General features: G+C 35.3%; 1 protein-coding gene across 4 annotated transcripts in view; it reads right to left on the bottom strand.

The window, feature by feature from the left end:
* Window positions 1-12,221, bottom strand: part of LRBA (LPS responsive beige-like anchor protein) — a 395,208-nt gene that overhangs the window by 310,805 nt on the left and 72,182 nt on the right. For all 4 annotated transcript variants that reach the window (XM_030491547.1, XM_030491551.1, XM_030491549.1 and 1 more), the window contains 6 exons: window positions 6,778-7,809; window positions 5,514-5,689; window positions 4,188-4,341; window positions 3,606-3,786; window positions 2,190-2,317; window positions 1,715-1,822 (listed from right to left, as the gene is read on the bottom strand). In XM_030491547.1, the coding sequence (XP_030347407.1) occupies window positions 1,715-1,822; window positions 2,190-2,317; window positions 3,606-3,786; window positions 4,188-4,341; window positions 5,514-5,689; window positions 6,778-7,809 (1,779 nt within the window). The remainder of the gene's footprint in view (window positions 1-1,714; window positions 1,823-2,189; window positions 2,318-3,605; window positions 3,787-4,187; window positions 4,342-5,513; window positions 5,690-6,777; window positions 7,810-12,221) is intronic.

Here is a 12,221-nt window from a genome sequence, read left to right as displayed (position 1 = left end):
GTTTATCCCCCATTTAGGTAAGGGCTCAGGTAGCATTCAATTTTTCCCTTTGAGTAGTTCAAGAAACTAAGTTAAAATATAAAGCTTTTTTTATTATAATTGTAGAGCCTATTGAAGGCCTACGATCCATGAAGAGTTCTTTAATAAGCTATACTGGAAGAAGTTCATAGGAAGTTCTCTATTAAGAACCAGATAACACAGGAGGATCCTATCTGCTACACTGAAAAAACAACCAATATAGCCCTTGGCTTGATGCAAACCCTTAACTTTCGTAAAACAAGACAGATACAGGAAGCTAGTAAGAGGTTAGCATCAGGCAAGCACTGTGCAAAACTGTTAGAAGTCCCCTATGATGGTAAGGATCATAAAGAATTTTCTTGCTAGATGAAGTTTTGCAAGACAGTTTTCAATTGTACTTAATAAAGTTGTGATCCAGTGAATTTTAACTACCCCTTCCTTATTTTTTCTGCTATGTTTGTAGAACTTCTTGAAATAAAGTTCAGATACTACTGAAAGTACTACTGCTGATGGTTAAGTGGAACCTACCTAAGTTTCTCCTACACAGGTCCAAATTACACCAATCACAATTCTATGTGCTGAATACAATGCAAGAAACTGCATACAAATCAAATATAAAATATTTAGATGCAAGCACAAGCAGCTCAGAAAAACAATTATTCAAAAATACATCTTTTGAAGTCTACTTCTCTACAGGTCAGCACAGTAGCCAAAAAGCAGAGTTACTGCATTGCTTCATATTTATTTGTGAAACAGAAAACCCAGCGCATTAGACATGCAAAAAGCACAGAGGTTGTCTGTGTATATTGAGTGTTTTTAAAGAACAAATGATACATAAAATCTGCTTGATTTTGAAGATTGCATCATTAGGATCATTTTAGTTGCCACCAGTATGGAAGATTCACTTCCTGTTAATCTTTTGCACACTATATACTGAAGTAGGGGTTGAAAGAAGCTTGGTTCAATCAATAATTAAAGATAAAAATGAAAGATTCTTCACTATTCTGGATAGAACAAAAGTCACTGTGCAAATCATTACACTTGCTAAATAGTCCAATTACTGTAAAATAAGTTCTGGTGTACAAGCCTGTGGCCACCAATGACTCATAGCCATTATAGCTGCTGTATTTGCTTACAGCAGGTGAATTTTTTTTAAGCAATCAATCTCAATTTCCTCAATATCAGCTATAAAGTTGCTGACATAGGACAAAGATATTTTTAGTCAACTCAAGAATAAAAAAAAGTATGCATATTTACAACACATGCACACAAATTGGTTCCTCTGAGGGGGAGTAAAGGAATTAGATGACCTCTAATTTCTAATTAGCTAGAAAGATTCTCATTTCTCAAAAACTGTACATAAACATCTTTATGATACAGAGTATACATAAACAGTTTGCCTATGTACAGCATATTTGTAGTAAAACCAACACAGTTAATATACAATACGAAGAATTCCAGAGAATCAGGAACACACCAAAGAGCCTGATCAGCAGGCAGCAATTTTCACCTCTCCCTGCTTCCAATCACAAACACTGCAACAGCTGCGGAGTATTATGAGTTCCTAATTACTGTGAGCAGTGTTCAGCTGTTGTAAATTAAATTTAGCCAAACTAGGTAACACGCAGCAAGTGTTCAGCCAACAGATATATGTAGAAATTTAGCTACAAAGAAAACAACATTATTTGTTACTTACTATGTCTCTGAATACTACTGCTCGAAGTCGATTAATATCCATATCCTGCAGAAGTCTGTCATAGTCTCGTATTGGAGAAATGCCCCCAGTCACAATGTCCACTGGACTCTATTAAAAAACCCAAAGCAATTGTTTCAGATTCTGGTTTTAAAAGCACTCTACCAAGAATCATTAATTGCGCACAGTTGCCCACATCATATTGTCATAACTAGAGCACAAAGATCAGCTATGCATTTCATCTTTAAAGGAAAAGAAAAATCTGGCAAATTCTTGTGACAGATTTATTTCACTGTGGAAGGTTAAATATGTGAGTGTTAAATTCACATCTTGGAAAATCTACTTCAGGATTTCCAGTGTTCAAGCCCTTCAGCTATACAAAAGAATCAGTGGTACAGGTATAAATTTAAAATCTTATCCCTCTGTACAGAATAATAATTATTGACTTCTGTGTTCCTGAATGTGGTTTTATACTTGCCTTTGCTGAAGAATTTGCTGTTCCTACCAAGCCCTGCACTGTTTTTTGTTTCTTCACAATGTCTCCAATAGGCTTCATCTGTGCATGTTGCTGACATTCTAAGCAATTTCTTACTGCTACTGCACATACTTGAAGGGAAAAGAAATGTTAAGAATTACTCTGGGAAATAGTATATGTCTACATCCCTTACAGAGAAGTATAATACATTTCTGTTTATCACTTAAAATAAAAAAGTTTGAGCACATCAGTAAAACTATACTTTGCTTCCATAAATTTTAAATAGTCACAAAAGATTGCTTACAATTCTTTAATAATTTATATCTAATAATTAATACTAAATTATTAGAACATGTATGCTGTATCTAATGGATACTTCAAAGTGAGTAAGTTAGCATCCCTCACTGAAATTTTACCATGCACACAACCACGGGGTGGGGAGGGTGAAGACAGCTCAATTTCACAGACTATCAAGGAAGACAAGCGATACAGTAGTGAAACAAATGACAATGTTTGCTTCACAATGCTCTGTTACTCTCGGACTAAATGTTGAGAAGTTACACAATTTATTTTTTTAGCTTCAAAATTGTACCTGTTTCATCTTCTAATATTATTTATTTTCAAAGGAAAAAAGAACTACCCCACCTCTATACCTGTTTGCATCCCATAAATCTTGTTCTACCTGCACAAAGTTTTAATTGCCTAGAAAGGGAGAGGAAGGCTAGTTACTGTTGAGGCTCTGAGCTGCTCTGGCACTCATGCAAATTAAAAACTTTTCATTACAAAAAGTCTTACAGCATGCAACTAGCATGAATACTCTCCTCCTGTATTAACTAACTGAACCCAGTTATGATGTTGTATGTTCTCGTTTGTGGAACAGTCATTACTTTTTTAGGTAATGACCACTTCCTTTCAATCCAATTTGATTGAAAGTATTATACTATAATACTGGATACAACTACTGCCCAATTTGAATCCTACTCTTTAGAAATTTACATCTCTAGTTTTCACCATACCTTCATCTACAGGCCTCAAGATTTAAACTCCTTTTCTACATATTATAAAGGTTCATGATTTTGTATATGGTACAAGATTTCTTTTTCTTGAAGCTGCTATATTCTCAGTCTTGACTATTTGGGGAACTTTGGCAGAAAAAATATCTTCATGGATAAAATGAAAACATGCATCCACAACAGTCAGGCTACCAAACTTAATATCTTTTATTTAAACTTTTTCAAGAGGAAAAGAACCCCATGTATATTCATTGCAGAATACAGTAAAACAGTTAAAGATCCCAATGCTTCTCTGACTAAATTTAATCCTGATTTAACAAAAGGGGGGGGGGAGGGGAAGCTAACAATTGCTAACTATTTTGTAACAGCAAGCTCCTATGGTCATTAAGTGGTTTTATTTGCTTACCCAGACGAAGACATTGGCGCAGAACTCCTCCAGATGACATATTTTTCTCAGACTCAATTTCAGTGAAACCAAGAGAGCTTGCAAAAATTAGCACATCCACAAGGTTGATTAATCTCTGGAGAAATGTTAAAGATGCTTCTACAGAAAGTCCCTGAGTTGGCTCAATATTCTCCAATTCATGCTAGGCAGAGAAAAATTGAAAGTGACATTTACTTCTTCACAAAGGTGATATTCCTACAACTTAAATGAAGAAAAATGTATGGTGGAAGTCCATTTTCAGTCACATGCAAAAGTAGTAATTAGTTGTATTCTAAGAACAATCATTAGTATTGGGATTTAATCCCATTCCAGACCGCTGTGGGATAATGAAGCTAGGCAACTTTTTTAATGTCTTCAGGCAAAGAGGGCAGGCACTCTATTTATCTTAGGGAAATCATGGAGGAAAAGGGAAGAAAGAGATGCTGTGGAAATATCCCACACTGTTTCCCGAAAACACAGATATAATAGTTAATACACTGTATAAAGCAAGGCATCCTCCTACAAGAGATAAATTTTCAAATAAAATAAAAAGAAATTTCTTACAGTAGCAGATGTGGCAGCAGAGAGCAATGGCAATATACCACCACAAGCCATGATCATGTTGTCCATCACTTGAGAGATGAGGTGAATTGTGTTGTGCACAAATATGACATTGTCACTGCTATTCACAAAGTCCATCACAGTTTTTGTAGAATGGCTGTCCAAAATAAACATTCAGAATTCAGCTTTATTTTTGGGGTATTTTAGCATCTTTTTGCTTTCATAAAACTAAAACCAGACAGTTTAGCAGTGAGGCAGGAAATAACACGTGACCGCAAGGGTCAAGTGATGCATCTTAATCAAAAACTAGAACCACCTTTCCTTTCTGTTCTTAAACCTCTCCAGATTATAGCTTGCTAAAAACACCAAGATGTGTGTTAATCATCATTTTGATAAAGATACATTTAGGCTGAACTATGATTACTTGCTATAGCAAAAGTCACTGTACCGGGCAATACAGTAGTTTCCTGGAAGTGTGAACTACATTTGAATTTAAATCTTTGGAAAAAATAAAGCAAATACTAAAGGCCTCTCAGAGAAATTAAAAATCAACAAAATACAAAAACTTAAATCCTCTTAAACATGAAAATTATTTTTAAAACAGAAGATAAATTAAAAATACATTTTAGCTATATCTGATGATGTCCTGAGAGGTTAATTTAATCACATCCTAGATATTAAAATCAGACAAAAATTCACCTCAATTTAAATTTTTTTAATCACTTAAATACTCTACTTCTTCATTCCTACATTCCTTTTTATCAGAACAGAACAGCTATATGGTTCAATTTAAATTTTATATTTACTACTACAAGATAATAATAGACACCACTCTTAAAGTTATTAAATCTTACATTACAATGCAGAATTACCACTGTTTTCAAAGTTTCTTGTTGAACCATCAATGTTGATGATCACATTCCAGACCATATGAAAGCAGCAACATAGTGTGTGCAAAAGAATAAGTAATAAATACTATTTGGAATAGATTTATTTTTTTAGTCCATATTTAGATAACGATAAAAGATGAAGGTCCTTACAGACATTAGGAACATGAAAATCTTGTTCCAATAAAAATCAACAGCAAGACTGCCACTAATTTAAATGTAGCCAGGATTTCAGTCAAAAAATGTCTGTAAAGAGTCTTTTAGAAAAAATCTGAAAATATTTGGGTATAGGTCACAAAATAAGTAAGTCTACTGAATAAAGAGTAAAATACCAGATGTGTAAAATTCAAAGCGTAACTCTGAGGCAGTTTCAACAAAATCTCAAGTTAATTATAATTGAAATTCCAGCCTAGATCATTCCATATAAAGCACAGAAATTTACCTTCTCCACATCTGTATATCTGTTTCTATGGAAAAGAGTAAGTCTGTGAGCAAGCGCTGGTGCATCGGTGACCACTTAAATTCAGGAATACGGAACACAGTTGACCTGGAGTCTCTCCTCTGCCCATCTGACATAGCAGCTAGCTCTTGTCCTGACGAATCTTGATGCCTTGAGGTCTGAATACACAGTTCGCCAACAAAAACAGGAAAAAAGACATCCCACCACACTCTGGTTATTAGTTTTCATAGCTTACACCGAAATGCATTTAATACACTTGAGATTTTAGATATTCAACAAGCTGAGACTGTGTATATGGTTACAAATAAAGCTAGAACTATTACACAAATGCTATTTACTGGATATACCAAACCTACAAACTAGTCTACAGCTGCATTACCACACCTGTCAGCCTAGACATACACAAGCAGCAACCCAACCTTACCACAGGGGGAGTATATGTTGCTGTAGACAGTGGTTTTCCTCCTTTAAGGAAGAATGGTGCAGAATGAAGAGCATCCATTAGCAGGTATCCCTGCAGAAGGGAAGTACTCAGACACATGACTCTTTAACCATGAAAAGCTGAGTTAGAAAATAAAGACTAGAGCGGTGGAGCATTGCAGCATGCAACAGAAGCCCAGTTTTAAATTACACTTGCACAGAAAAGGTAGGCTGACATGATGGAGTAACAATACTTCAAATTTTATAGTATCCAATATATTTATATATTGTGTACCTGCAGAGTAGCTAGTGTAAAACATATTTTCACAAGTTCCATCAGGATATGAAAGAAACTTAGTGCTAATTTTTTTTTTCTGCAAAAGCAATGTTTCCTCCTCAAAAATTGTAAGAGTTGAGATTATAAGAGACCAGATTGAAAAGAGTAACGGCTGAGTAAAGAAGCAGAAGAAATTCTCAATAAAATCCTCTCAGAATATGTTTCTTTCAATTCTTCAAACTTAAGAACAGAAATACCAACACAGATGAAGTGTCCATCTAGCCAAATACTCAGTCTCCATCTGCATCCATAAGTGGATGCACATAGAATAAAATCTTAGATACTTCTCAGTACACAAATTAGTAAGAATTATGGCTATTTTAATCAAGGGTTGAAAATATTCCTTAGACAACTCACAAAATCCATACACACTAAATTCCCCCAAATGGGTGGGGTGGGGTATAGTTTGGGGTGGTTTTTATTTTGTTTTTTTCCAAAGAGAACTTCCTTTAATTTAAAGCTAGACAGAAGAAGTGCAGGTAAATTTACCTCAGGCATGGATCTTGGGGGATGAGGTGCTTCTAGACATGTGTTAGCTTTCAGTTCCAGTCTTTCTGTATCTGATGCAACACTAGAAACATCAAGCTTGGCGATTCTTTTGTCAGAGGCTCCAGCAGGCTCTGGCACATGTGTATTTGCATTTTCTTCAGCTGTTTTGGTTTCACTAAAAAGAATCTTTTCTTCCCCCAGCTTCTTTTTCTCTTGTGATGCCGGTTGAGTCATTACTTCTTGAACTGCAGAACTCACTGTTTCCGACGACGAAGTCAGTTCTTGTTTTGTCCCATCCACAACTTCTGTATCTTCAGATTTTACAAGCACAGATTCAGGTTGCTTTTCTATTGCTATTTCCTGCTTTGTCACTTCACTTTCATTAGAGCTACATTCCTTGTTCATTTCTGCAAACTCTTCTGAAGGTAAAGGCATACTACTTTCCTCTTTCAAATCAACAAAGTCATCCTCGTCTTCCACCTCTACTGCTGATTTTTCCAGTCTTTCTGGACTTTCAGGAGTTTCTCCTTCTGAAGTAGTTTGCATTGATAAAGGAGCAGCAGTGACAGCTACTGTTTCTTCCACAAGCTCGTCAGCTTTGCTCAGAGAATCTTCAATTGCTTCAGCTATTCCAGTACTAATTTCTGAAACACTGGGTCTTATTGCTTCTGGTTCCGGAGAAAATTCCGCACAAGGCACTGCTTTTAAATCCTGTGTAGTCTCCCTGTCTTCCCCCTCCAACTCTTCTCTGTGATTAGACACCAAATGAGTTTGCTGTTCACCATTTGATGAGGTATTTGTCTCTTTTTTCCCAGTACTGCAATTCGTATCATCGTTAATAATGCAGGAAGGAGCAGCAGCATCTCCTTTTAACTCCAAACACTGTTGCTTTCCCTTGGTTTCAGCTTCTTTGCTTGCTCCAGAGATTGTTCTAATTGGAGTTGAAGAAGGTATTCCATCCCCTTCACCTCCTTTCCCTTGGTACTCCCTATACATTTGAGAAAGACTCTCTTTGTGCATTTCAAAAGTTACCTAAAAGAACAGAGTTGAAAGTACATTAAAAAGTATACATTAATGACTGTTTTATCTAATAAAACAAAAGTTTAGCTGGAACTAGATGATCTTAAGGTCCTTTCCAACCCTAACCATTCTATGATTCTATGACTGATAGCTAACACTTGCATAATTTCCTAGGCTGACTGCAGTCATCTCAATTAGAATTATCTGTGCCACCTGCATTCAGGTAATTGCATGTGGTGCAGACAAAAACGCAACAGCATAACAACCAGAAAATTACTAAATTTGAAATAGCTCACAATCTCAATTTTTCTGTGACAAGTAGCAAGGGCACTTACTATAGCTGAGCTTTCACATCACTTTAGCACCTTGAGTATGCTCAACAATTCATACAGATAAACAAACTTTTGAGAAGCTTACATTACAAAAATACAACGCCAAAAAGTCAAAGCAGTTTAACAAAGCCAAAATTCTGAGGATCTCCAAATGATACCTAAAATTCTCCAGAGAACTTTTCCTCTGGTGGATGCTATTCACCCAGTCTAAAAGGCACACGAGAACTACACAATCTGATTAAAGTGAGAAGACCTTCTGATGCATAAGCTGAAAAAAAAAAAAATATTGTTCTTAGGTATATTAAAAATATCCAGATAGAAAAATTCTTTATATACATACTGATAAAACTAATTTGCCCAAATAAATAGCTGCATGTGGAAAGAAAATCTCACTAGACTAACTGACGTTTTTATTACACTGTCATTCAATTTAGTCTGTCTATACCTTTCTACTTAGGATTTAGATTTATCTTTTATAACAGAAGTGTTTATTTATCTGTAAGCTTAGTTCTCAAAATTTTCCTAAAATATAAAAAATAAATCCCTCAGCTGAAGTTTAACTATTTTCTTTATCATAAACATTTCCTATAAACAAAGAGCAGTATATTTTACTCAATATGAATGAACATATTCTTATTCTCTCACATACTAAACTCATTCATTTGGATCTCACCTAAAAATTCCATGTACATGGTATCCAAAGGGATGATTAGGCAGTAGGAATATTTTCTCTTAAGACAATACATGCAAGTCAAAAACTAACTTGGCAAGTTAAGAAGGTACTAGAAAGTCATAGTGTGCTAGTTTTAAATCAATTATGTACAAAGAAAGTGTGAATGATTATATATGACTGAAAGGTCATCCATCTGTCACAATGGATTTATAAAATATTTGATTATAGGGTATTGCAAAATGGGTGTGGGGGTATATGTGTGTGTGTGTGTGTGTGTGTGTGTGTGTGTGTGTGTGTGTGTGTGTGTGGACAATATATTATTTTAGAAATAACTTCCTTCCTGAACTGTTCCACAGTCAGGATGTCAAAAGCAAACCAAACTGGATCATGCTAATAAGCTCCTCCACTTTGCATTTGTTTTCAAAAAAGCTATTACTTTTGGTCAAATCATTACTTTTCTGAAGAAGAAAGCTTGACAACTTGAGCTTATCTTCAGCTACCTTTCTCACTTCTCTTTCTCTCTGTTGCTTCCTATATTGCAAAACTATTAAAATTTTTATTCCAACAAGTACTAAAGAGATATTCAACAAATAAAAATATTTCAGCAAAACTTACCATATGTACTTCTCAGAAAGCAAACGCTGACCCACAGTATGTGTACCCATTGCCTATGCAACGCAAGTGTATCTATAACAAATCTGATAATACAGCTACCTTTATTCATTTCTGTCTTCAGTATCAGACTTCTTACTGCAACATTCATTTTGAAAAACACATGGAAAAGTGACTTCTCAAAAGTGTTTGCAGGCTTTAGCTACACTACGTCACCACATAATTACTTTTAGCACTATTAAGCTACTTCCAAGTATGACGCTTGGATTCTACTCTGGTTATGCACTCCTTCCAAAGCTGTTGAATGTGTCTCAGGTCTAGCCTCAAAATCTATTTCACTAGTTCCTTTGAACCAAGGCAAAGCAAGATAAAGATGAAGATGAGAACAGCAGAATGGCACTTCTTTTTCTTTCTTTCATTTTTGTGGAAAGGGGCAAATGAGGGATACATGTATGTCAAATTCTATTACTGCTGTGGCCATGTCTCCCGAGTACGAATGCGGACAGGTACAATGACACTAAGATGATCACAAGAGAGTAGCTAGAGGGATCTATTACAAAACATAATTTTCTTCCATGCTCAAACTTGAGTGCAGCATAGAGTAGTACATGACTCACAGATGTGTTCAATAACAGCAACAACTCAATCTTAATGGAACAAATCATAGAGATGTTTTGCAGGGCTGGCAATTACTAAAACCACCTTGCAAAAAGAGCACATTCACAGTGTTGCAAGAGTTTCATCAAGCAACACTTGATGCTTACACTGGTCCTTACAGAATACAACAAGCTTTAACAGCAATATAAAGTTCTAAGTTCTGGCAGCCCTATCTATGTAAGTGCTTTGATAAATTACCAACCTGGTCGAAATAAATTGCAAGCATCAAGAAACGTAACTTTAAATGTATTCTAAAAGCATATTATCAGTTCTGTTACAACTGCTTTCCCCTAGCACTTCAAGGAATCACTGAGGTTAAGGTCAGAAAGTGACATCAGATCATCCAGCCCAACATACCTTCCTAAACACTGAGCCCAGTAACATGAATTGGATGACAGCACCTAGAAAGTTGTCCAGCCTTGATTTTAGAAATCAAGAGATGAAATGTCCTCTGGATCATTTGTTCCAAATTTAATCTACACTCTTAAAAAAAAAAAGAAAAAAAAAAAAAGGTATCCTTCTTCGTTTTGAAAGTCTGACTTTCATTTCTAATCAGTAATGATATCTGCAATTCTGAGTTATTAAAAATACCTCAATGAGGAAGAAATACCATGTTTTCAAGTTATAGGTGAACGTCGCTTACAAAACCCTACCAAAATCCACTTAAAAAGGATGGCAATTTCTTCTTCCACCATAAACATCAGAAAGAATTCACGTCACAATGTATTAAATGCTGTCCTTTAAATAATATTCAAATTAAAATAGCAATGCACAAATACTGTTTTTCAAATATCTATTTCAAGTCTGGGGTTTTTTTATGTATATGAAAAAGGAAGCAAACTTAAGAAATACTGCCTTGTAAAATCCAAGTTTTCAGCAAGCCTGTATAAACAGTTCTGCTCACTATATTAATTTGTAATTTGGTTTGACAGGAAACCAAGAAATAGTGGTACTATGATGCAGGTACTGGACAATTCTTCCCCCACAGTTCTGTTGCATTACATGGCATTTCTGAAGCAGACAACTTCACAAAGCCAAACAATACACCCTACAAAGAAAACACCTAAGGTTTACAAAAGAAGTATCAACAAAATCACAAAATGAAGTAGAAATTATGATTACTAAATAGAAGTAGTAAGAGATTGTATATAAAGGTATTAAAGATTAAACATTAGGACCTGCAAGCATGCAACAATTTACTAGACAACTGTTAGCTTGAAGAACCGTAAATGCGTTTAAGTCATTTTTTATTTTCCTTAAGGCATTTGCAACTGTAAAGCTGATAATACAAAATTAATTACTAGAAATTGTTCTAAATTAGTGAGCTAAAAGGCCAATCATTAATCTTCACCATCATTTGATGGTTAATCCATAGCTGTTTGCAATGCTTGGAATGCATCTCTACGCACTACTAGTTAAAGACACTTGTGAGCTAATAACTGCAACATTTGCCTCTGCCATTAATTTTAACTTAATTTGACATCCAACATTTACTAATTGCCAAGGAAAAAAAATCAGCATACAGCAATGAAAAAGGTTAAGATGATTGACATTTGCATTAAAGAACACAGGGAAAATATTTTAACTATACATTGAGACTTTGTCCTTTTTTTCATTATCAGGTGGGCAATTTTGTAGGGGAGAGACAAGGAAGAAATGTCTGCCAGACAGGTCCGACAATTATATAGTACTGCTGTTTCCTGATAGAGTCTGCTCAGTGCAAACTAGCTCCTGTGCTGCTGACACCATCAATAAATTCTTCATAATTCCAGAAAGCATTACAACTTTTTAAATCTTAACAAGGACTAAATCTTAACAAAAACTTTATAAGAGTTTTTCTACTTCTTCTCTAGCAGCACTTAACTGTTCAAAAGTGGAAACTAATTGCCAATCAAGAACAGGTCTGTTTAGACAGGAGGCACCAATAGCTGAAGATATCAAACCTAATTTTCAATTCAGTGAAGTGAAAGATACAAAGGTACTGTGTGCACCATACACTGACGTACAGTCTGCAAACCCACTGACCTGAGGAATCCCTGGGCTATTTCTGAGCTGTTCACAGATGAAATCTGAGAAAAGCAAACTCACATATATTATGCTGGACACTACATGAGAAGTTTCAAGGAATCTAAGTTTCCACCAAAAAAGCA

The sequence above is a fragment of the Strigops habroptila genome, chromosome 7 (genome assembly GCF_004027225.2).
Source record: "Strigops habroptila isolate Jane chromosome 7, bStrHab1.2.pri, whole genome shotgun sequence".
NCBI classification, from domain to species: domain Eukaryota; kingdom Metazoa; phylum Chordata; class Aves; order Psittaciformes; family Psittacidae; genus Strigops; species Strigops habroptila.
This window is presented reverse-complemented; position numbering and strand designations above follow the sequence as displayed.